We start from the raw sequence: 26,866 nt of genomic DNA on the forward strand, positions 1-26,866 counted from the left end.
CCCGTTGGACCACAACCACCAGCAGCAGCACCAGACACGTTCCTTCTTCTCCTCACCCCGCCGGTCACACTGTGGCCCCCCCCGCCCCGACCCCACCCTCCCCCCAACCCCCGGTGTCCCCCTTAATTGGCGAGGCCAATTAAACCAAACAAGACCCCACCACCACCACACCTCCACGGCCCCCACGTCGGGTCGGGAGTTTAGTGGGTCACCACCGGTCCGCACCGTCCCCGACTCTCTTCACCTCCACCTCTCTCTTCATCTCTCCAGCTCTATATCTCTCTCTCTCTCCATCTGTCGCTCTCTCTGTGTACTCGCTCTCTCTCTCTACATCTGTCTCTCCCTATGCATCTCTACCTCTATCTACCTCGCCCTCTCATTCTCCCTCTGCCTCTCCCCCCTCCTCTCTCTCTCTCTACCTCCACCTTGATCTCTCTACCTGGCTCTGTCTACCGCCCTGCTTCTTTCGACCTCCCCCTCTCTCTCAATGCATCTCGACCTCTTTTCCTCTCTCACTACTTCCCTACCTCTCTGTCTATATATATATACATCTGTCTCTCTCTCTCTCTCTCTCGCTCTCTCTCCATCTACACCACAGAATGTTGCTTCTTATACAACTTCTACCACCACTACAAGTATCACAATATTATAATCAATACTTATAATAATAATAATAAATAGAGCTTCAGGCAGCAATACACGGGCTCCAGTTCAGTCGTTTTAGGAAGGTATTACAGTTTTCCGAGTTCTGTGAAACGCCGCACAAGCTCGAAAAGTTACAAACACTCTGCACTCACGTCTGGACCAATCAAAGTGCACCGACATCACTGCGTGTTGCTCTTCTGGCGCACAGTTGGGATATCCCTGAAGAACGGTGTTTTAAGAATCACCATCGTTCCTGGATGACGCAGTGCGGACACTAAAGAAAAGGTTGGTTCCTCCAACGGTTCTTAGAACTTCCTGCAGTTGGAAAGCGTCTTCTTTGAACCATTATAGTTTCCCGGGTTTTGTGAAACGCAGCAGGAGTTACAGTTTTCCGAGTTTCCTTTAAACGCAGCCCCGGCTCACGCTGTCTGTCTAGATGTCGCACCCGCAGGTGGCTGGATGTGAATGACTTCCAAGAGACAAAGATTGAACTTATATAACTTTGGATGGTGATGATGTCACAAAGCGGCCTGCTCCTGAAACTGATGAAATTACGACAGATTTTCACAAATTTCTGCTTCGAATGTAGATCGAACGTCCCGATTCTAATACTACTAATATACAACTGCAGGCAGCAGTGCAGGGGTCCAGGTTAGTCGCGTTAGTCACAAATTACAGTTTTCCAAGTTCCTGTGAAATGCTGCATTACTACCTAGCGAGCCGAATTACAATTTTCCAAATTACCACGGAACGCAGCATCAGTTCAAAGTAATCTTCCAAGTTCCCATGGAATGCAGTATTACTTCCTACTAGCACGAGTTACAATTTTCTGAGTTCCCTTGGAGCCAGCAGTACACACCAATGGAGTCTAGACCGCAGCGCACCGTGCGCCTCGGCCCATGCGAAAGCCCCCCCAGAGCCACACCCTGCACGTGTTGGATGATGAGGTCACAAAGCACCCTGCGCCACCATCCCCAGCCCCCCCGGCCAACATTCAGCTACTTCAGGGAGATTGGCAACTGTTTTCCACTAATTCTTGCTCCAAATATAGATCGATGTGGATCAAACTTGGACAAGAAAATGTCTGAACTGCCCCGAATCCAACGACACTCAACATGCCAGACACTTTCAGCCGGAAAAATGCCCTGCGGACTGGACCCCTAATAATGATGATGATAATGATAATAATAATAAAACAAAAGAAAAAATAAATAAAATAAAATAATAATAATTATAATAATAAAAACAATAATAATAGAAAAAATAATAATAACTTGAGTTATTTTCATCTCCAGTTAACTGGAGGTTAAACTAAATCTGCCAAACACAAATAAGCACATTCCTGGGGTTTGGAAAAACGGATTTTTAAGCGTCAAACTGCTGACAATGCAATGCTTATTTTGGGCTTGTTTACAATATCTATGATTTGTTGAATAAAAAGGTAAACTAAAAATTGTACACACACACACACACACACACACACACACACACACACACACACACACACACACACACACACACACACACAGACTAAACTACTGTAATAATCATCTATGATGAACTATAAACAGGTTATGAACTGGTTATGAAAGTGGACAATGAAGGAGTCTGTAAGACAACTTTCTGTTGGAAAGTGTTTTGGGGGAAAATGAATTTCATCCAAAGTGTAACTGAAACTGATTAAGAATGTAAAATAAAAACGCATAACTTGAAAGTGAAACAAAGCTTCCTTTGTGCCATGATAACACAATACATTGTGAGAAAGCGGAAAGATTAAATTGATGGTGGGGAGAATATTTTAGGCCTAAATCTATATTAAAAAAAAAAAATTATATATATATATAATAATAATAATAATTATTATTCTACTTGTTCACATTGTGTGCGTGCTTTGTCCTCAATAAAATACAGGGTTTTTTTTTAAAGGGAGAAACAACAACATGTTTATATGGTACAGTAGCTCTACCTAGTGGCTGTCCTTTGTCCTTACAGTCATTTCAGGGACCAGAGTACACCCTCACATCTATTTATAAATAGTATATTTTATTATATTTAGTCTATTCCACCTGTTTGACTGTCGTTAAAAAAAAATACTGATTTATTTTGAATGTGTTATGAATTATATAAACCCTGGTACCAATATTAACTCTAAAATTTGAATTAAATATCTAATATATATATATGTTTTTGTAAAATATCAACCTTATTTTTATTTAAATATCTAACTCATTAACACCTAACACCTCACCGCGTTTTTATTTTTACGCAGCCATCCATTTCTTATCATCATTATTATATGAATATTATTGCAATTTTTACTATGTATTTACGTTTATTTCTTTATTGATCCATACTGGAGCTCCTCTGAGGGGCTGACAGCTCCTCCAGTGGAGGAAAGTCGCAGCGTTTGTATTTTTTAGTGTTTTTCCAGAAGCAGGCGGAGCTGATGCTGCAGAGTCGGATGGAGGCTGATGCTGAACAGCAGGTGGAGGAGGCGGGTGATGCTGCCCGGACAGAGAGGGAGGACCACCGGGGCGGTTTAACACGGGAGAAGCGCTGAAGATCCTTTGGAGAGATCCTGCCTATTTTATATATATATATATATATATATATATATATATATATATATATATATATATATATATATGTATATATTTATATATATACATATATATTAAAACAAAAATATATATATATATATAGACAGAGAGACCTATATCTTTTTTTAATACATCGGGTGCGGAGGGGAGATCCGGTGATTTCAACCGGGGCAGACAGGCTGAGAGGCTCCGTCCGGCGGGTGTGATGTGATGCTGCGTGCGGAGCCTTTTCTCTGCTTCCAGATATTATGCAGGGATCACAGGAGGCTGAGAGGAACACACTGCAGCCCGGCGTCGCTCGTATAAACCTTCTGCAAACTGGCAGGTCAGTGGGGGAAATGCGTTGCATCGCATCAAATATCTTGCGACGGTTTAAAACGCTCCATTTCAACACTGTGCATGACGTCAGATGGGCTTGATCCGGTCGACGCTCAGAATCCCCCCCATTCATTATTGATCATTGTCTCGTTTTAGGGCAGATTGGTGAGAAGTACAGGCCCCAGCCCTTCCTGTCGCTGTGTGAATGTACTATGTAGGCCTCTAGCATCTGAGGTGTGATGCACCCACACACTGAGCTGGACTCTATAACAGACAGAATATATATCTACATCTGTGCATTTCTTCTTCTTTTTTTACCATTTACCCCTAATTCAAAGCATGATCCAAACCAATGAAGAGGCTCGTAGTACGTTTTTAGACATTTCCTGCTGCACAACTTGATATAATTAGATTGTTTGGTGTGTCTGTGTGATATAGAGTGAAAGAATTGTCATGAGTAATCAAATTATTTCAACCTAGTAACTCCTCCTGAAATAGCATTCCCACCGCAGGACTGTGGTGTGTTTGGCGTGTTATGCAATTTCCCCCCAAAGGGAAGTTGTGTATCATCTGGTCTGAAATCACCGGACGCATCAAAAATGTGTTCATGCATGCACGCGACCCTCCCCCCGCCGACTGTGACTACGAGCTCTAATCCTCAGATTGAAACCTCTCGCTCTTCTGTTTTATCCACCCCGTCACCTCCACGCCATGGATCCCCTGTGTCCGTCTTACCCGCAGCATCGGCCAACCATGGTGGACCCGTCCGAGGTTGAGGATCAGAGCAAGTGCAAGGGCCCGCGGGTGCAAGTGCAAGGGACCGCCCCCGACGCGATGTCCCAGGTCCCCCGGCTGGCGGAGCAGGCCGACGGCATGGCGGCGGAGGAGGAGGACGGGGACGGCGGCTTCGAGACGCCTCCGACCGGGAGCACCGAGCCCAGCCCCCGCCACACCGCAGACCCTCAGGACCGTGGGAGCCCGTCTCGGCGGCCTCAGACTCCCCCTCGGGCCGCCCCCGAGGCCGAGCCCTCGCCCAAGCTGCACCTGGACCTCTACAACTTTGACTCTCCGGCGGCGGAGGGAAGCCGCTACGTGCTGACCAGCCCCCGGTCTCTGGAGGCGTGCGCTCGCTGTGGGGTCAAGCCCGTCGAGCTCCTGTCGCGGCCGCTGGCGGACTTTGCCCGCGAGGCTCCCGGCCGTTCCATGCGCGTGGCCACGGGGCTGTTCGAGGTGTACGAGCGGGACCGGCACGCCAAGCTCCGGCAGTGCAGGGAGGAGAGGGAGCGGATCGTCAGGGAGGAGAAGAGGAGGATCCTACAGGCGGCGGTCAATGGGAACAGCGGCACATCGTCCGCCCCGGCAGAGCAGCAGAACAAAGTCCCCCCTGAATCCACTCAGCCGTCTAAACCAGGGCCCGTTACCTCCACCCCTGAAGGGGGAGTCGGCCAGACCTCCAAAACTGGCACAGCTGCTTCATCTAAAGCCTCCCCCATCAGACTTAGTCACTCCCCGAAATCTCAGTCTTCAAAAAATGGTTCATTGAGCTCCATGTCGTCCTCCAAGGGCGTCTACCTTGGCTCCGCTAAGCATTCACCGCCCTCATCCTCCGAGCAAGCAAAGGCCCCGAGGCCGCTCTCCTCTGGCCCTCCCCCGGTGTCCAGGAAGTCCTCTGGCGGTAAATCCTCAAACACCTTTCCCAGGTCGACCCCCAAACCGCCCGCCTTCCCCAGAGCAAACTCGACGCTGGCGTCCTCAGTGTCAAAGTCTGCAGCTCCGGTGACACCGCTCAACGGCACCTCCCAGTTCTCTCAGCACAACGGACACCTCCTGCTGCATTCCAGGGTTCGAGGAAAAAGCCATTCCATGGAGTCCCTTCAGCGGAGGATGGACACATCCGCCTCCAACACAACTACTACGACATGCACCTCTTCCGAGTCCGGCGGCTCCTCCTCCTACAGCTGGGACGGTGCAAGAGATCACTGGGCCAAGGTCTCCAGTCCCCGCGCCCGCACCCTGGCCACCTTCAATTCCCTGATGGGCCGCAGCCTCAGCCTGGGTGACCTCAGCCACTCCCCTCAGACCATGCAGAAGGTGGAGCGCATTGTGAAGGAGGTGAGGCGCCGGGGCCTGAAGGCCGTGCCCGAGCGCGACCGCAAGATCGCGGCACTGATGCTGGCCAGATACCAGGAGGAGGACATCATGAGCCAGACCCGGTACGTGGCCCACCTGCAGTGGGACAGCGAGCGGCGCATGGAGGAGCTCCGGCGGGAGCAGGAGGACCGGGAGAAGCAGCGCGCTGTGCTGCAGTGCCAGCGGGTTTGGCAGTCGCAGGTGTCGACGCGCCAGCGCAGGCTCAGCCAGCAGGAGCGCGAGTCGGTGGCCGCCAAGCTGCGACAGGCCGAGGAGAGCGAGGAGCGCTGGAGGGAGCTGGCCGAGCAGCAGGAGCGCGGCCGCCTGCAGAAGCTGCAGCAGGCCGCCCGGGAGGAGAGGCAGAAGAAGGCCCTGCAGGAGCAGAACCTGAAGGCCCTGGAGGAGGACCGGGCGGCCATCCTGGAGCAGGAGAGGCTGCTGCTCAACGAGAAGCTCACCATGGCCGAGCTGAAGAGGCAGGAGAAGGAGCACCAAACCCACGAGGACCGCCGGGGCCTCAACAGGGCCGAGAGGAGACGCCACGCCGCCCTGATCCGGGAGATCTCCCGGCGAGAGCAGGAGGAGAGGGACGAGGCCAAGAGGGCGGCGGAGGAGAAGCTGAGCCGCTCGCTGGAGAACTACGGTCAGATCGTGGAGCGCCGGGGGCAGGAGCTGAAGGAGAAGGCCAAGCGGGAGGAGAAGCAGATCCAGAAGGCTCGCAGGGCGGCGGAGAAGCGCGAGCAGCAGCAGCAGCAGCAGATGGAGGCCCGCGCAAGGGAGGCGGAGAAACGGGCGCAACAGGCCACGGCGGTGGCCGAGGAGAAGGCCCGCGAGAAAGTCCAGCGGGTCGTCCAGACCAGGCAGGAGAAGGAGAAGCTGCTGAAGCTCAACCGCCAGCGGGTGGAGGAGGAAGAGAGGCAGAGACGCCTGGACCTCCTCCAGTCCATCGAGAAGAAGCTGGAGAAGAGCGAGCAGATCTTCAAGGAGAAGCGGGCGGTGCTGGAGAGCGCCCGCTCCGTGGCCCGGGCGTCGTTCCACGTGCGGGACCGGGTCCGGGAGGAGACCAACATGCGAACCTTCGACAAGATGGCGCTGGAGGCTCAGCTGAAGGCCGGTCTGGCCGACAAGTGAACGGGTGGCCGGGTCCCGGGACTTCCAATCACCGACGGCGCCCGGCGCTCGCCCTTCACCGCGTCCCTCATCCTCCCACGGAGATTCATAGATGTTTTTTTGTGACGTTTTTCCCCCCCGACGCCGCTTGACCTTTTAGTCGCTTTGGCGAGGATGATATTTTGCGTTTTTTTTTTTGTTTTTTTTTTAAATTTCAAGCAAAACGCAAACCAAATAGAGACAAAGTGTGCGTGGAAACCGGCAGTCGAACTCAGAGAGACTTTGGCTTCGTAGAAGAGGACGAACCAGAGGGAGCCGCCTTTTGGAGCAACACAACGCCCCCCCCCCCTCTCTCCCCCCTTCTCTTTCTTTTTCTTTCTTTCTTTCCCTCTCTCTCCCCCCCCCCCCCCCTGCCCGCTGCATTAGCTCCACCGAGCTACTGGACTGAAAGCTGCCCTGGAATGAAAAGGGTCTTTGTTTACCAGAAAGCACAACTCCATGACGACTACGGGGTTTTGGAGAGGGAGCAGCACTTGAAGGGAAAATTAAGAGAAAAGGAAAGAAGAAGGAAAAAGAAAAAAGAAAAACAGAAACAAAAAGGGAGGAAGTCGATGGTTCTAGATGCCGCCCCCCTCGCCCCCGCCCTCCCTCTCTTAAGCAAACGAGGGTCCCTTTGTGCACAATGTGTCGCAGCTGGACGAGGCCCCGGGCTCCGACCGCTGACGCTGCAGCCGGACGCCATGACCCGACGGAGGGATGACGCAGGGTCCTGCACCTCCCTCTCTCTCTCTCTCTTTCCCAGAATCCTCCTCTCCCTCTGATGTCAGATGAGGCATCCACCAGACACACCACCTCCACCCAACATCCACCCACCCGCTGCTGATCCGCTCCAGAGTCCTGAGGGGGAGACCAGACAGTCTGCTGGAGACCGGGCCAAGGACGGCAGGTCGGCAGGATGACGGCTTTGAACGTGACATTTTGTTTTGGTTTTTTTCGTTTGTTTTTTAATTCAGGTGGCAGGTTATGCATCGTCCTTTCTCGCTATGTTTTCAAGGCCTTGCAGTGTCATTATTGTCCCCCCCCAAAATTCACCAAACAGTCTGCCGACCCTGGCTGGACGGAGCTGCGGAAAATTCAGACGCGCTCGCCAACGAGCGTTTTAGGGCTCTGACGGCATCCGAGATAATCCCACAATCTGAGATTAAACGAAAAAAAAAAGAGAGAGAGAGAGAGAGAGGGAGAGACATGGGGTGGAGGTGGGGGTTGTAGATGTAGCAGTTGCCATAGCGATAGCAGCACTACTACTATAGCGGGAACAGCAGGGGATGTGGGGGGGGCGTGGGAACAGCAGGATGTGGGGTTTGAGCTCCACTCCGTCTGCAGCTCCACCCAAAATATCAAAAAAATGCGTCTTTTTTATTTTTGGAGGATGGACAGAGGAAAGATGGAGAGAAAAGTATTTTAATTTAAAGATGGAGGACTACTGCGAAAACCCAATTGGCGTCTTTGACTCCCTTTGGCAATACACAACGTTTGCACCCTAAATTAATTCATAAAGGGCGACAAAATGAGAGAATTTCTCACAATATGAAACAAGCCAAAAAAATCCACCAGAACAATTATAAAACTATATAATATGAGAAGATCACAGAGAGCTCCATGCGTTCCCTCTGCATTTATACACAGAAAGGTGAGATTTGGTGTCCTCAACTAGACATTCCCTTTCGTCAGAAAATAAAAAAACTGGTCTGTGCAGCGGGGCGTCGGATAAGAAACAGCACAGAAGTGATCCGCTCATCACGAGCGTTTTCCATCTCAAAATCAAGGCGGGAGGTTTTGGGTTTCAAATTTTCTCTTAATTGCATCGTCTGAAATGGCTGTTATTTAAACATTTTGTGTCGTCAAAAATATTGGGAGAAAAAAAAAAGCAACATAAGAAATTAGGAGAAGACAATAGACAACAATAAAAAATACAAGTGAAACCTCCTCACATCGTGTTTGTGTCAATGCACCTTCCGTCCACTGATCTCTCTCTCTCTCCCTCTAGGCGGCGTGATGGAGCTGAGGATTCTGGGATACGAGGGAAGAGAAGATGGAGGATCGTTCTGGGAGGAAAGAAGCTTTAGCAAAAAAAAAAAAAAAAAAAGAACAGAAACAAACAAAATAACGTGACGTGTGCGAGGTCCAAACTCAAGCTTTATTGACACAAAGACTTTGTTCAAACCCAGTGTTGTGTCCCCCGGCGCTTAACCTTCACCCTGACCCTAACACGTGGGCTTCTTTTCCCATTCCATTCCTGGGATTATTATTATTATTATTATTATGAATTGCTCTGATTTTCATTATTATTATTAATCTTCTTGGCATTTTTCGGGTATCCGGACCACGACAACTGCAGTACCCGCAGACATGGGTGAGGTCTCGTTGGAACCCGGACATTTCAGACGCCTTGTTGTTCGTGTTTGATCAACATCCATTCGGAGCAGGAATCAGTGAAAAACTGTTGCAGATTTACCGGAAGTTGAAGAACGATGGTGCGACCTGATGAGCTTGAGGGGCGGGGCGCTTTGTGACATCATCATCAGTCCTTATATAATTCCAAGCTTAGTCTCTCGGAAGTCACTGGTATCCAGCGACCTGCGCCCGGGCACCGCATCGAGGCTGCTAGGCGTAGACCGACAACCCCAGCCGATCCTGCGTTTAATGGAAACTCGGAAAACTGTAACTCGTGCTGCGCTTCACAAAACCCTGAAAACTATAATCGGTCACAGAAGGCGTTTGGAGGAACCGTCCCTTTCTTTTGTGTTGATTTACAGAACCTCAGAAACCTGTAACACATACCTAACATGACTAAACTACTATACAACTATATTAATTATTATTATTATTATTATTATTATTAATAATAATAATAATAATAATAATTTACATGCTTTTGTACATTATCATTATTTCATTGGGTTTAATTGGAATGTTTTTTACAGATGTAGCAGAGAGAACAGGAAATGGAAAAATATCAAACATATCATAAACATATTCTTTCTTTCCTTCGTTATCCTTCATCGAGCTGTGAATAGGAAAACCCCACCTGTGCATTTTACTCAAAAGCCAGAAAATAAACAAAATACATTTTCCAGGATGAAATCGCATCGTCTGTTATTCGTTACAAAAAACAAGGGATCTGCTTTTTTTTTTTATTACCTGTCATATTTCATATTTTCCCCGAGACAAAGTGATAAAAGGCTCAAAAATAATACCCAAGCAAGCTGTAAACTCAGTTTTTAAATATCTAAAATATCTAAGCATGTTTTTATTTTGTATTTCTCGGAGGAAACTACGGTAAACTATTTATTTTGTGTTTATATTTAATTTGGGTTTTTGGTCTGAAAATATCATTTTGTGAAAAGTTCCATTTCTGCATAGAAAGATATTTTCTATTTTCTAATGTCTCACCTGGACCGTGTCCACCTAGAAAGGGCCCCCAGCAAATCCAAAATGGACTCCTCTTTCTGACAGCGACAAGGAACAACGTCACCCAAATAAGGACGTGGAAAAACAATGATTTATTTCCTTTTTTGGGAGTGGACTAATTCATCCCTCTGTTCATCTAAAGGGTCAGTTTACTCGACAGGAAGCGCAGTGACCACGACACAGGAAGGGGTGAAGTGTAACTCCGCCCCTGTGGCTGGAACAGGTGATTACATCAGTTCTGCGTCAGTATATCAGTTTCTTAACGTATGTAAAAGAACATTTTAAACACCACACGTGGATTTTTTAAAATATATTCTAAATAGATCAATCAATCCATCTATCGGGAGAGATCTATAGTATATATAAGTTCCTAGCATATATAACTTGATAATTTCCTCCCCGGTATTAATGTGTTATCTTTCATATTATATAAACATCTATAAAGTATATACTATCGTAATTTAATCGATTGTTATCTTGTTTTATATATACAGTTCGGAAACAAGTTTTGGTCTGATGTCAAACTTTACAATAACTACAGATGGTTCAATGTGAGAAACCACATCAACAATAATATACAGTATACAGCATATATATATTGTGTGTATATATATATTGTGTGTATATATTCCTAAATTTCCCCCAAGGATTAATAAAGCGTTATTTTATATATGTTTATACCTACTGGATCTAAACATCCCTATGGTTCTTACAGTAACACTGAGGAAGTTAGGAGCTTTCCATCCTCTTTAGAACCCTCTCTCTCTCTCTGTCTCGCCCTCTCTTTAGAACCCTCATCACCCTCCTCATCTCTCCCTCAGTCCTCTCCTCCTCTCTTGGCCGCATCCTTCCGGGTGATGATGTGGTAGACGCTCTCCCTGAAGCTGCTGTCCCGGGTCAGCCTCCTCGCCGCCTCCCTCAGCTCCTCCATGCTGGAGCCCTCGTTGCCGGGGGCGACGGCAAACGACTTGGAGTGTTTCACTGAGGGTAGAGAGAGTGGAACTCTTGTGAAGATGAGTAGTTAACACGGCGGGAACCAAAACCTTTTTTCTTTGGCCGAGCGCCCACTCCCCGAGGATTTCAAGGACTTAATCCAGGGCTTAAGGAATTATCCTTTTCAATTTAGAAACTTGAAATTAACGTTTAATTGAATTAGCCATGTCAAACTGCTTAAAGAGGTACTATTCTGCTTTTCTTATTTCCTGTGATAAATATAATATTACAATGTGGGATGTTCATATAAAATGAGGCTTAAGTGTCAAATAATGAGGTAAACTAATGACAAATTAACGGCCGTGAACAAAAGGCTCAGGACTCCGGCCGCTCTGAACGCTCCGCCCCCCCACCCCCCCCGATAAAAAAAAACAACAAACAATAAAAACAGTGTGTTTTTATTGCAGATTTATTTATTGACTTTATTAAATTTTCCGACGTTTACCCGAAACAAAAAAATCCCCGCCTGTGAGAGTCCAGGTGCGTCGCGGTGCGGCGTCCGTCTAGTCCCGCAAGTCCGGAGCACGTCAGCCAAAGTCGGCGCAAACTTTTAAGCCCGGCCTCGTGGAGAATCACACGAGGGGACGGTTCGGCGACCGGATCGACTATTTCCCACCTCGAATTTGTTCCCGAGGCAGACGTTTGGCGGACCGATCAGGTGGAACCAGTGAAAGCGACGGAGGAAACGCGACGGAACCCCGGAGGCCCACGCCCAAGCCCCGTTGTGCTCACAGAACCCGAGGCCTCGGGTTCTGTGAGCACAACGGGGCTTGGGCGTGGGCCTCCGGGGCTCGTCCCACAAAAAAAAAACTAAAAGAAAACAGCCTGTTCCGGAGCGAGGGGGTTATAGAGGCATGTTAGAGTGGTTAGAATGCCTAACCTGAGCGCTATTTGGATTGTGGGATCGCATTGTGGGATCCTCAGAGGCCGATATCGGCTCGTGCAAAGAAAGGGAACATAACATGCCGCCTTTAAATAGGTATTAAAGGTCTACTTCCCCCCCCTTATCTTTCATTTTTTGCCCTCTGCGAAGGAATTCCCACAACTTCAGCACCGCCGGCTCGACACTTCAATTCTCCGCCCAAAGTATCCGAACTCTTCGCCGGACGGATCGCACATTGTCGGATGGGGGAGAACCGAAAGCCGATGACTGACAACAGACGGGGGTAACTCATCGTACACCAGTGCCTCCTGGAGGCGCGGCGCTGGATCCTGCAGCTCTTGATGCGGCGGGCGGCCGCTTTGTGCAGGTACACGGCGTTCTTCATGATGGACGGGAGCTTGGCCTCGATCTCCGCCGCGCAGATGCACTCCTCAAAGAACCCTGCGGGGGAAAGACGAGCACAGGACACGCTCTGGCACTCCGCCCAATGCTCCGTTCTGATCGGTCGATAACGGTAATCAGCGGTGGTTTATATCTGAATAATGACCCTTGTCTCCAATAATAGCATTTTTTTTTTTTTTAAGCGTTTACATTTAATATTTGAGGCAAATGACACAATAGTTTCCCAAGTTAAACCTGGAGATGGACTGCTGGGTTTCTTAACTTGACCTCGCCTAGTGCGGCCGAGGCAGAGGACTCTGGAACACTGGAAGCCATCAAAGCGTTAAACTATGAATCGCTCCAAAATAGAAACAATAAAAACCGCACTTCATCGCACTTTAGAGAGTCTTGCAATGCGGTAAAATACGCACACACGGGAGAGTTATGATGTGTGCTGACCCCGACTATAAAAAAAAGTCATCAATAGTTATTAAAAGTTGTGAAGATGTAATTCACATTTCCGGCCAGAGGAGGGCAGTCACGCAGGCACGCGTCTGAACACAAACGAACTCAAACTCCGTCAGTTGTGTAGCAAGAGATTTCAAGTTCAAGTTCAAGATTTGTGAGTTAATATGCGTTGCCTGTTGTGTTCGTCACTGCGCAAATGTAAATTATAGAGGTTATGCCAATCTGTGTGGGTTCTCGTCTGAATCCGGGAGGAGGTGCGACGGACTGACTGCGGAGGTGCGTGACGCCGCCCTTCATCCTCTCGTCCCCCTCTGGGGATCGCTCCCGGGAGCTGAGGCCCTCCTCCAGGTCCTGCAGAGCCTCCTCCGCCAGCTTCAGCTTCTGCTCCAGCTCCACCCGAGACGCCATCTCCGCCTGGAGACGCCGCACAGGAGGAGCAACGTCGTGAAGAACACACACACACACACACACACACACACACGGACGGACAGACGGGTTGGTGCTGCCTTGCTCGAGGGCAGCTCAACAGGAGCTGGCAAAGAAGTTGAAAAACACAAGAGACAGGACGGTTCCCTGAAGTGTGATGAAGTTATGACTGAGTGAAAGTTAATACTTTAATATAAATCGCTCAGCCACAACATTGAAAACAGTGACAGGTGAAGTGAAACATTGATCATCTGGTTCCAATGGCACCTGTCAAGGAGTGGGATGTATTATTATTATTATATATATACTATATACTGTTATATATTATAATTATATATATACTGTTATATATTATTATTATTATATATATACTGCTATATATTATTATTATATATATACTGTTATATATTATTATATATATACTGTTATATATTATTATTATATATATACTATATACTGTTATATATTATAATTATATATATACTGTTATATATTATAATTATATATATACTGTTATATATTATTATTATATATATACTGCTATATATTATTATTATATATATACTGTTATATATTATTATTATATATATACTGTTATATATTATTATTATATATATACTATATACTGTTATATATTATAATTATATATATACTGTTATATATTATTATTATATATATACTGTTATATATTATTATTATATATATACTGCTATATATTATTATTATATATATACTGTTATATATTATTATTATATATATACTGTTATATATTATTATTATATATATACTATATACTGTTATATATTATAATTATATATATACTGTTATATATTATTATTATATATATACTGTTATATATTATTATTATATATATATATACTGTTATATATTATTATTATATATATACTATATACTGTTATATATTATAATTATATATATACTGTTATATATTATTATTATATATATACTGTTATATATTATTATAGATATAGTGTTATATATATTATTATATTAGGGATATATTAGGCAGCAAGTGAACAGTCAGTTCTTGAAGTTGATGTGTTGGAAGCAGGGAAAATGGGCCCATGCTGACCCCTGTCCACCCCTGAAAGCACCTACAATGGACACGTGAGAGTCAGAACTGGACCATGGAGCAATGGAAGAAGGTGGAGGTCTGATGAATCCCGTTTTCTTCTACATCATGTGGATGGGCGGGGTTAGGGTCCGGTCCGATGGAGCATCCGTGGGATGTGCTGGAGCAACAAGCTCCGAGGTGGTTTTAATGTTGTGGCTGATCGGTGCGTAAGTTAATATATATTAAATGTATATTGTTTTCGTCACATTGCACGTCTCATGAGGGACGCCAGCTCCCCTGCGACTGCCCCCCCGATCAGATGAGCTGGGTCATGGTTACCTGCAGCTCCGCCTCCGTCTGCTGCTTGTCAGTGGTGAGCTGGTTGAGCGACTGCTGCAGCGTCCGGGCCTGAGACGAGTAGAACTCCCTCTCCTCCTGCAGAACCAGGGCCCGCTGCTGGTTCTCCCTGAGCCTGGGGGGACACCGAGAGGAATAGATGTCTGTCTGTCCGTCTGTCTGTCCGTCCATCAATCCATCCATCAAGGCGGGGTTTGAGTCCCCACAACCTATTTTTGTTTATAAAATGTCTTCTCTGCCTTATGTAAAGCACTTTGAAATGAAATGTGCTGTGAAAATGGATGAATACATCTATCGATCCATCCATCCATCTATCCATCTAAAGATATGTCTATCGATAGATAGATATCCATCCATCATCTATCCATCTATCTATCTATCCATCTATCATAATCCCAATCACCACAATCTATTGGACAAAACAGAAGTCAGTCTTCTTATCTGTTCTATTGAGATTAATAGGGAATCGAACCCGAATTCCATGGCAGTGTTGTTAGTAGTACACACACACACACACACACACACACACACACACACACACACAGATCCCTGCAAAGTCATCACAACCTTGGTGCGGCCGCGATCCAACGGGATTTCACGCACGTCCGCCTAATGTTGCACTGGAACCTGACAGAGGGATCAGGAGGGTTTGGACCCGGTGAGAGGCTCACAGAAGCATCATGGGACCAGAGATCTGCTGACCCCCCCCACCCCCCCTACCCTTCCCCCTTCCCCCCGTGCACCGAATAACAGCACATTAGCTTTCATACGATCAATATCCTCTGGGTGTAACACCCCACTTACGGCCGTCGGTCGACCACATCGTCATCTGAGGATCAATACAATATTTCCACTCACAGTCACAGCCGCTCTGCCCGGCACTTAGGAAACCCCCCCGGAGAGACCGGGCGGACGAACCTGACGCCAGCCCACGACCCGACAACCCCAAACCGTCGCTCATCACACGGAGGAGCCGACACTTGGTTCATATTTGTCAATCGCCGGGGGAATCTCTGCCCCGAAGCCTCGTGTCTCCCTGAGCCCACGGAACCTCCGGTCGCTCCAGCGGCTCCTTCTGACCCTCTGGAAAACCAAAGATTTCCTGTGCAAGTCATTAAGACGGCGGACTCGGGTTTGGAAACTCGCGGCGGAAAACAAACGCCCTCACGCGTCTCGGAGAAAGAAGAGAGAAGCCTCGTTCTTTGCATTAAAAAAAAACAAAACAAAAAAAAAAACGCCTGACAAACTGAGGGTTGAAGCTAAAATCAGCTTCTTAAAGACGCAGAGCCCTGGAGGAAGTGGTGGATTCAAGTTAGATTCTGTTTCCGACGCGGAGTTTTCAGTTTGCCCTGAGTAGGAAGTCATGATGGACTAATGCTCCCCCTAGTGGTCAATCATCATAACAAACACAAAGCCACTTCAAACCAGCGCCGTGTAGTACCAGACCCATGGAGCATCTGCGTCCGCGTCCCTGGGAACTACAGGAGGATGGGTTTTCTCGTTTATACTGGGATCGTCTGCAATGGAACCGGTGTCGTGGTTTTGGAACATTACTTTGCTTCGGCCTGGTCCTTCTCCTTGAGCAGCATCTTCATCTGGTCCTCGATGTGGCGCAGGTCCTGCAGCAGGTCCACGTCTCCCAGGCCTTCTGCGTCCTCCATCTTGGACTCCCCCGGGTTCTCCTCCTCCTTCTCCTCCTCGTTGTCCTTGACGCCGAGCAGCTCCAGCGTTCGACGTTTCTCCAGAGAAAGCTCCTGGAGGGGAAGGAAGTAGGAAAACATTGGCCAAGCGCATCGGACAGTTAAGGATATTGGTTTTACCAGAAGGTGAAAAAAAAAAAAAAAAAAAGAAAGTAATTTTATGGATGTTTTAAGTCTCTTTTCAGCAGCAAATTTAACCCTGCTGTCAAATTACTTTGAGGAATGAAGCAAAAATTCAGTTTTATTTATTTATTCCCATAGAGTGGGTTTCACAGCCGTGAAAATGTTTTTGACCAAAATGTTGCATTCATTAAAAATGATGCATTGATGTTTTACTTGTAATTAATAAATATTGATAATAAAGTAAAAATAAATAAATAAAATAAATAATAACAAAAACAACAATAATAATAATAATAATAATAATAATAATAATAATAATAATAATAACAACAATAATATTGATAAAATAATATTTCTCAATGGTCCCACCAGGGAATAATAAATAATTATACATAATAAGCTCAATATAAATAGTAATAATAATATAAGTAATAATAAAAGTAATTCATTACCTCAGCATGAGCAGTGATAATAGTAGTCATTAAAAACCTAACCCAGCTATTATCTTGCACTTACTTTTAATGTTTGCAAATCACTGGAAGGTTGCTGATGTCCAATTACTTTGCAATAAACAATGAAAGTGGACACCCTCAGAACCTGACCTGGAGCAGCTGATCTGCTGTAGATGTTGGAGAGGGGCGTGCGTGGGTGACATTTGGGTTGAATGTGACTTTCTGAGGGAAAGGGTGTTTTCATACCTCGATGGATTTCTGCAGCATGACGGTCAGGCTGCTCAGCTCCTCCTTCTCGCTCTCCACTCCTTTCAGGGACTGAGCCGTTCCGTCCAGATCCCTGACAGGAACGAGGAGGGATTCCATTTCATTTCAACTGCTCAAGGAGGATTCTGTCATTGGAGATTTTCCCCGTCACAGTGATCGTATCTGACCCAAACGCGTCGGTGTTTCTGAAGTCTTCAGACGCTGCAGCAGCTCCATCTGACCATCAACATCATTCACAAACGGCCGTCGCCTATTGGTTTTGTGTTTCATCTACACGTGAGGAACTACTCCATCTGTTTTCTATCAAGAAGCAAGTAACACTGATGTCCAAATATTGCCGAATATTTTATTACATTTGATTGAGATTTGTCATGAAATGACGTGTTCTGGGTGATTTGGATTCACCATTTTGGTTTTGTGTCCTTCCTTGTGTTAAGATAGTGGAATTAGTTGGAATAGTCCTTTAACCTCCACGGATGAGTTATTCTCAACCTTTTTTAACATAAGGACCCTCAGTTTGATGGGTATTAGGGTAATATTTGGTCTCCGGGACCCCAAACTGAGAAGATATTTATTGTTAGATCTGATTTTTGTTCTAAATCCCATCACTTATAGCAAATAACTACACAGAGATAACAGTAGAACGAGGTTCCAAACAGTCATTATTCCACATTCTCTAATGTCTTGGAAATGGAATAACGGTGAAGTTCTGTGTTGGCTGGCGTTGAGAACCCCTGGTGTGTTAGATGATGTCTTGTTACATTTTGATCTGCTCCTGTTCCGCCTTCAGCTCCAGCACCACCTCCTCAAACTTCAGCTTCTCCTCCTCCAGGACCTGGTTCAGACGCTCCAGCTCCTGCACGCACACGCACGCACACGCACACGCACACACACACACACACCATATGCGTGCAATAATTTTGTTATCATTTAATTTAAGTACATTGCAATAATTTATCCTGTGCATACCATCACACATCATATATTATGTGTATTTTTATGTATTTGGCTGTTTTTGTTCTGTATTTTGGGTGGTATTTCTGTACATAAGGATATTTTTTTCTTTTATCTTTATTTTTACTATTCCTTTATACAAATTGTCTGCAGAGAAATGCACCAATCATCACCATGACAAAAATCCTGTTATATGACTTGGTACTTGGCAAAATAAAAAGATTTTAAGGTAGTGCTAAAATTTGATTGAAGTTTTCCCCAAATTATAAATATTCTTAAGGGCCTCTCTATAGGGAATGTGAAGTTTGACGGTTGCTATGGGTTGCTATGGACTCCGTCGCCATTTTTGGCGTTTCGCTTCCATTCAATTGCATAGAGAAACAGCTAAAATATACGAAATGTACAAAAATGGAGAAAGAGAAGGGTCGAGGTTTCACACGACATTGTTGCAGGATTTTTCTGTGCCAGTTCTTCACCGAACAACACTTCTAAACCGTCTTTTAACTCAAAGATGCCGACCAACCTCCACAGTCGGTGGGGGTGCTCTCCCAAATATGGTGGCTGGCTCCAGTAATGTTACGTCAGCTTCACATTCCCTATAGCCAAAGAGAACATGTCCGACGTGTTCTTATGACTTTCTCATCCCGAAATCCCCATTTAAACAAACAAGTAAGTTTGACGTTGCCTCCTGTGTGTGATCGTCTTTGAGCCCTCGTTTGCATAACTCTGCCCCACACCGTATCACACCTCTCTCAGCGAGAACCCAGACCAGATGTGGGCGGGTCTTGGACATAACTCTCAGCCAGATTGCCAATCCAATTAAAGCATCTGAAAAGAACATTTGCATAACCCACTAAAGCGTTTCTAAAAAGCTGTTTGAAGGGAGTCTGTCATTTTTAGTTGAAAAATAAATGACCATGATTTTTTCTTTTTGAAAAAAATTTCCTATTACATTTATATCAAACAATAATATTCAAAATATACAAATATAAAATACATTATGATGATTATTTTTTTATATTTAGGAAATGATACATATAAAAATGGATATCAGAATCAGTTTGTTGCGCCAAGGACTTTGTCTTGGTATAGGTGGTGCATTGCAGTGCAAAAAGTTAAGACAGAGAGTAGCACAGGAAAAGAAGCTTTACGTTCTAAAGATTAAGAAATACAACATACACCGATGAAGGCGTTACCTCTCTCTGTGCTCTCTGGAGGCTCAGCTCCTCTGTCTCCTCCATCAGTTTGTCTGGAAAACAAACATCACACGTTTCCACTCGCTACATTGCTTCTTCCCCTCCCCCCTCTCTGATCACTCCCTCCGTTACCCAGGTACTCCTGCTTTTCCTTGGCCAGCTGCAGCCCCTGGGCTTCCAGGCTTTCTATCATGGCCCCGCCCAGCTGAGAGTTCTTCCACGTGCTGCAGGGGAGGAGGGGGAAACAAACCACTGATGGTCATCATATTCATTTAAATAATAAGAGAGTAAACTGACTTGTTTATGACTTTTCTAAAAAATAAAAATACAACATTGTAAACCAGTGTTCCCGACCATACCGGTATTCCAGTCCAGACCAGTGCTCCAGACCAGATTGGTGCTCCAGTACGGATCAGTGCTCTAGTCCAGACCACTTCTCCAGAACAGACCAGTACTCCAGACCAGATCAGTGCTCCAGTACGGATCAGTGCTCCAGACCAGACTAGTGCCCCAGTACAGACTAGTGCTCCAGTACAGACCAGTGCTCCAGTACAGACCAGTGCACCGGTCCGGATCAGTGCACCGGTCCGGATCAGTGCACCGGTCCGGATCAGTTCTCCAGACCAGATCAGTGCTCAAGTCCAGACCAGTACTCCAGACCAGACCAGTACTCCAGACCAGACCAGTACTCCGGACCAGTAAGGGCTCCAGTCAAGACCAGTGCTCCAGTCAGGACCAGTGCTCCGGTCCAGACAAGTGCTCCGGACCAGACCAGTACTCCGGACCAGACCAGTACTCCGGACCAGTAAGGGCTCCAGTCCCGACCAGTGCTCCTGTCCAGATGAGTGCTCCAATCCAGACCTGTAATACAGTCCAGATCAGTGCTCCAGTCCAGACCAGTGCCCCAGACCAGCACGCCAGTCCAGACCAATGCTCCAGTCCAGACCAGTACTCCAGACCAGATCAGTACTCCAGTCCAGATCAGTACTCCAGTCCAGATCAGTGCTCCAGTCCGGACCAATTCACCGGACCAGACCCGTGTATTAAAGTCCTACTTGTTTGTGCAGGTACTCACACTTTCCCCGACTCCTGCAGCATCTCCATCCACTGGCTCTGCTCCTCCTCAGACTCTGCAGCCAGGACAATGGTTCCCTGGAGGACAACGAGCATCAGTGACATGAGATAATAAGAAGGACATTCGATTTACACAACAATACTAATGTTCGATTTTCACACATCATTTCTGACATACGTGTGTTGTCAGAAATGATTACATTACGACCTCACGCTGTCACTTGACCCCATCAAGTTAACTTCAAATCATTGAGCTCAGTAAGATTTATTTTTTTTGCCTAGAGTGGAACACCCAGAAGGACCGGCAACAATAAAAAAAATGAATTAATATGCAGAATTAATACATTTTCCCTTGAAATTACAGATGCATGTCTGAGGCAATAATAAAAATTGGACCCGAACCGGGTGCGGGTCCTGGGTCGAGGCCTCTGCACCAGAATAACACTGGACTGATGGTGAAGTCAGCATTGTTGTGTTTATTATTGGTGTTGACAGCAGCATTCTGACTTCTACTGTGGATGAAGTCTATGGACTGGGCCTATAATTGGATCTTTAACTGGACCCCTAACCGGATATATATATAACTGGATCTATAACTGGATCTATAACTGGACCCCTAACCGGATATATATAACTGGATCTATAACTGGATCTAAAACTGGATCTATAACTGGACATATAACTGGACATATAACTGGTTGAATTGCGAATGGTTGCAATGATGCTGCATAACTTCTATCCACACCATAACACAATGCTGTGGCCCACGTTGTTCTCTGTTATAATGCACTGCTAGTTATCAGTCTTGTTATTAACAATTTACAATCGTTGTGATGCGCTGCAGTGGATCCTCTTTTGAGCGGCTCGGTCATGAAGCTGCTGCATCGATACCTCGCTGATTTATCACTGACCACCCAGACTGAGAGCTCACTGCACAGTCTATGGGTTACAATCCATGCTGTGAACATACACTATACATACAGTATCTGGTATAAATATGTGATGTCAATATAGTATATATAAATATATGGTGTAAACATATGGCATAGATAGGATGTAAATTGATCTCCCGATGGATTATTAAAGGCAGCCTGCAGGATCTGATGGTTTATATGGAACTGTATGTGCAGCTTAACCTGCTTTCTGATGTTTTCATTTAAGTTCCATTAAGTCCAGTGTGCGTGCATGTGTGTGCGTGCGCGTGCATGTGTGTGTAGCATTAATTGTAAGGTGCTTTTAGTGGCCATAGGGTATAGAACAGTCAGCTAAAAATGCCTTCCATATAGGACTGGTCGATATATCATTATAATATCATTTGTATCAATTGTATAATATTGTGATATTGGACTGGATATCATAATATTGTGATTTGGTTCAACGTCGTCTCCAAGGAGTGTTACAGTAAATGAATGCAGTTTATTTAGTTCTGAACTTCAGAGACTGTTCTTGTTCAATCAATGGTCAGAATACTTTACATATACTTTACACTAGCCACATAACAAGTAATGCAGATAGTGTTAAGTAATATTCCTTGTGAGCAATTTACTTACAAAAGGCAGACAGCAAAAAATACCCCAAATATCGTCAAACTATCAATATTGATGCCCTCACATGTTATTTTATTTATGTGAACGTGGTTAGATGTTGTTTGCAGATACAATTTACCATCAGGGATGGAAATTTTATGGTGGTGCTTTCTCACTGAGATTTCTCTCTACAAATATAAAGTTTTGGTCAAAACATTTCAAATTAAAGCGTTTCCTCACAGTGAATTCCTCCAGGTTGATGACGATGGCGAAGGGCATCCCCATGTCCTCACTGGCCGCCACCACACAGCCTCCCAGAGGAATCACCCCCTGAGGCAGGCAGGGAGACAACCGCATCATCATCATCATCAATATTATAATTTTATTTATGGATTTATATATTATCATTGAGATTATATTTACAGCAAGAGGCTTTATGACGTCATATTATTCACTAGAATGTACAGATTCTGACTGAGAATGTCCAGTTGGACGGTGTCCAGTGTGCGGGCGTGGACTTGGTCACTCTGCAGTGTTTAGACGTCAACAAACTAACGATTTATTTGGGGGGTGTTCGTAGCTTATGTCATTACCGCGCTCCAGATAATTCTAGCCGGGTTGCACATAATTTCGCCGTGAAATGCATGGGACGGCGTCTGTGATAACAACATTGTTATCGATATAGTTTCTGCTCCGTATGTGGATCGATTTGGATGAAACTTGGAAAAACCGTGTTCGTAGGTTCTGCCGATGTAGTGTTCCACGGTTCCACGATAGTGGCTACGGGCTGGACCCCAAAATAGTAGTGATTTAGCTTTTTGTTATGTACAGCACTGTAGTTTACAGCTGTTCATACCTCAAATAAATACAAGGAAAACCGAACATTAAGTTGTCTTTCCATGAAAAACCATGACTCAGGAGTACCTTTGGGTGGATGTTGAAGTATCGGTTGGAGTCGAAGCTCCTCTTCTCGCTCTCTGCGTAGTAGAGCAGGAAGCTGTCTTTGATGATGAAGAACCTGCAGCAGGAAGAGAAGGAAAAACAACACCGAGTCCGCCCTGATCCTGGATATCCATCAGACAGATAAGAGCAGCTTAATGAACCTACGTGAACTGCTTTACTGTAGGTCCAACAACATATATTAGATAACATATTATACAGAATTATAGATGGAGGGTTTACAGTCTTTGCATTCCTGCGCCATGGGGACATGGAAAAATCACATTTTCTTGACATATTAGCAACTCATATATTAAAGTGGTAATCCATGAGTCTACATGTCCCAGAAGTTTCTCTTCTTCTGACCCATTGGTTTGTTTTGTTTTCCTCGATCACTTGAGATGGCGGTGGATATTTTGGGTTATTTTTTGTGAATGCCCATCCGTATCGACCGCTTACTGACCGCAGCCAGCTACGCTGCTTCCGCTTCTAGCGCGTGGCGGACTCCGCCACCAACAATGGAAACAGCGGATAGAGGAGAAACATGCAGGACATAATACACCGATGGCTGTTTCCTTGAAAGTACCAGCTTAAAAAAAAAGGATACATTATGGGATTTTTAAAGGGAAATAATCTTTTTTATTTATTATTATTATTATTACTTCTATTTATTTGTATTTATTTCTTATTTTTCAGACTGCTTTTTTATGCCTATTGTCTGCATCCTCCTCACCAAGACAAAGATAACAAGAACTGGATGAACTAGAGTTCATCTCATGTGAAATGTGGTGTATTGTCGTTTTAATGACATTATATAAACCAAAATCTTTATCCCCTGCAGGAGCCAGGAGTTCAAAATCTAAATATATTCCCAGTGTGGCCATTTCAGCGTCGTCATTTATAATATCCAGTTATGATCTGACGTTATGAAACAAGCAGCAAACTCCAAATCTGAGTCCTGATCCAAAACGCTGCCATATCACTGCACCGAGGGCGGACGTTAGATGTTAGTTTTACATTAGATACTGTTTGTAGGACAGCATTTAGTTATTCTTTTCTTTTTTTCACAATTCAATAAACAAAGTCGATTCGAAAACTGAACACCTTGCGAGAGCCTTTTTTGACACCAAATGACCAGGCTCCGATAAAAGATTCATCTCCTTTAAACGCAGCACGGGCTCAAGCTGTCTGTCTCGATGCCGCACTCGCAAGTGTCTGGAGGGGAACGACGTCCGAGAGACGAAGCTTGGAATTTCTGCTCCAAATCGACATCAATATTGATCGAACTCCAAACTCCAAGTACTGGAGTTCCGATAAAACACACCACCGCCTCGTATCAACACCTCCAAAGACTCTTAGAACTTTCTGGAAAACGCCTTCTGTGAACTATTATAGTTTTCGGGGTCTTGTGAAACGCAGCACGAGTTACAGTTTTCCGAGTTTCCATTAAACGCAGCATCGGCTCGGGTTGTCTGTCTACGCCTAGCAACCTATGCAGTCCACAAGGCGCATGTCGCTTGATGCGAATGGCTTCGGAGAGACCAGGCCTCAAACATGCCTGTGCGTACTGCGGTTGTCGTGGTCCAGACACTTTCAGCCCGAAAAATGCAAATGAGAAAAATAATAATAAAGACCTGTGCAAAACTAGTAGGGTCTAATAGTAGCCCTAATAACAACAATGTGAGCATTATTATGATTGATATTATTATCAGTACTATTATCATTACTATTCATAATAATAATAAAAAATTCCCTCTTAGGTTAATCAAGTGTTGTCTTATCTTAATAACAATAAGGATCTCAGTACACACACACAGTATATATATATATATATATATATATATATATATATATAAAAACCATTAAAACCAGTGCTCCCAGTGTCTGACCTGCAGGCTCCAGTTCAACACATATATACAGTATAGAAATAAAACCAACGTCTAATGTTAGAATGTTAGGGGGGCTACCATCCGGGTTCCCTGCGCTGAGCACACTCTGCTACGTGAATTGGTGCTCGCGGCCGGGTGGGTGGGGCGGACCTCGTCCTGTTGGTTTGGGTGGGGTGTCAGTCTGTCTGCACGGGGCCTGGCTCCGGGCCTGTGACCGTGCCTGGCTCCCGCAGCCCGGGTTCTGCGCCTGCGTCTTGTGCCTGCGCTTGGGTGTGGGTTGTATGTGTGCGCCCCAGGGGTGCGGGGTCTCCTCGTGCTCCCTGGGATGGGGTTATGCTCCTCGGGGCCGGGTGTGGGGGTTGCTCCGCGGGCTTCCGGCTTCTCTGGGGGCCCGGGGGTCTTCTCTGGCTGCAGGGCAGGGTGCTCGGGGCCTTCCTGCAGCCGTGGGGTGTCTATGCAGCTGCAGAGCTTTGGGGCCCTTTCCGCTGCTCGGAGGCGCCACGACATAATACCGACCTTATACGCCAGAACCAATTGGGATAAGTCCCACACACACACACACACACACACACACACACACACGCTTTGAACACACCCACAACACCCTCCTGGTTGCATTCCTCTCCTTTTCTCCCTCATTTGCTGCCATAACTATGACAGGAAGAGGCCACGTGACCAGCTGTAGTTCCAGTTTCCCTGGACCGAATTAACTCTCTCAATACAAGTTGTCGTCCAATGTTTACTTTTTCTGTGTAAATGTTTGGTTCTATGTTAAATTGTCTCACCCGTGGTGATTCTCCCTCTTGGAGTAGTTGTTGATCAGTTGTTTATAGACCTAAACATGATAAATAGTTCTCCAAAGAGGGGGGTTGGCGGTGGTTCTGTACAACAAAAAACTGTGCTCTTGTCATTCCACAAGTCGTCCACAGGACAGAGTTATTGCAGCAGTTGTTGATGATTTAAGAATTAATAGAGTTGCATTGCAGGTTGAGAACTTAAACTCCACTTGCAGACTAACTCTGTCCTAGATGCAATGGCACACAAATACGCAATATTGTATGCCCAGCATGCTGACAGCAGAGGTTACAATTTTTAAAATAATAAATAAATAAATATATAAAACCATTGAAACTAGTGCTCCCAGTGTCTGACCTGCGGACTGTATATATGTGTCCTGTTTAACACATATATACAGTCAATAATTAAAACCATCAAAACCAGTGCTCCCAGTGTCTGACCTGCGGGCTCCAGTTTAACACATATATACATTACATAAATAAAACCATTAAAACCAGTGCTCCCAGTGTCTGACCTGTCGTCTCCTGTTCAACACATATATATAGTACATAAATAAAACCATTAAAACCAGTGCTCCCAGTGACCTGCAGGCTCCAGTTCAACACACATATACAGTGTTAGATAAGACCATTAAATCCAGCGCTCCCAGTGTCTGACCTGCGGGCCCACTTGGCGGAGCTGCGTCCCAGCGGCCTCTTCCACAGCACGCCGTGCAGCTGCACCTTGGTGCTGATGTCCAGCACGTCCACCTCCGCCTGCTCCATGGACGACCAGGCCGACGGCAGCGAGCCTCTGGAGCCCGACGAGAACATGCTCCCCAGCTATGGCTCCCACGCCGGGGTCGGGGGGGGCAGATCGATAAGGGAGCGGAACACAAATTGAAAAAGAAAAAAAAAAAAAGGAAAGAAAAACAGAACGACAGTGGACACTCAATAACCACACGAGAGGAGAGAGGAAGACCAAACTGCCGATAAGGCGACGGGGCGGAATGATGCGGCCGGAGGCAGAGGGGGGGAGCAGGGGATGAGTGATGGAGAGAGCGAGGGAGGGAGAGAGCGAGAGGGTGGGGGGGGGGCGGTTAAAGAGAGGGA

The 26,866-nt window shown here is 45.8% G+C and overlaps 2 protein-coding genes across 2 annotated transcripts; one reads left to right on the top strand and one right to left on the bottom strand.

The window, feature by feature from the left end:
- Positions 1-4,274: 4,274 nt before the first annotated feature.
- ccdc177 (coiled-coil domain containing 177) lies at positions 4,275-6,824 on the top strand (the record flags this gene model as incomplete). Its single annotated transcript, XM_080012706.1, has 1 exon — positions 4,275-6,824. One exon carries the CDS (start codon positions 4,275-4,277, stop codon positions 6,822-6,824), a length of 2,550 nt encoding a protein of 849 aa, XP_079868832.1.
- Positions 6,825-11,091: 4,267 nt separating this feature from the next.
- Positions 11,092-26,587, bottom strand: plekhd1 (pleckstrin homology domain containing, family D (with coiled-coil domains) member 1; the record flags this gene model as incomplete). Its single annotated transcript, XM_080012707.1, has 13 exons — positions 11,092-11,255; positions 12,448-12,591; positions 13,269-13,413; positions 14,840-14,972; positions 16,412-16,611; positions 17,379-17,472; positions 18,161-18,255; positions 19,550-19,602; positions 19,682-19,773; positions 20,625-20,701; positions 22,390-22,479; positions 23,074-23,167; positions 26,433-26,587. 13 exons carry the CDS (start codon positions 26,585-26,587, stop codon positions 11,092-11,094), a joined length of 1,536 nt encoding a protein of 511 aa, XP_079868833.1.
- Positions 26,588-26,866: the final 279 nt, after the last annotated feature.

Source organism: Zeus faber (assembly GCF_960531495.2).
Source record: "Zeus faber genome assembly, chromosome: 13".
Classification (NCBI taxonomy): domain Eukaryota; kingdom Metazoa; phylum Chordata; class Actinopteri; order Zeiformes; family Zeidae; genus Zeus; species Zeus faber.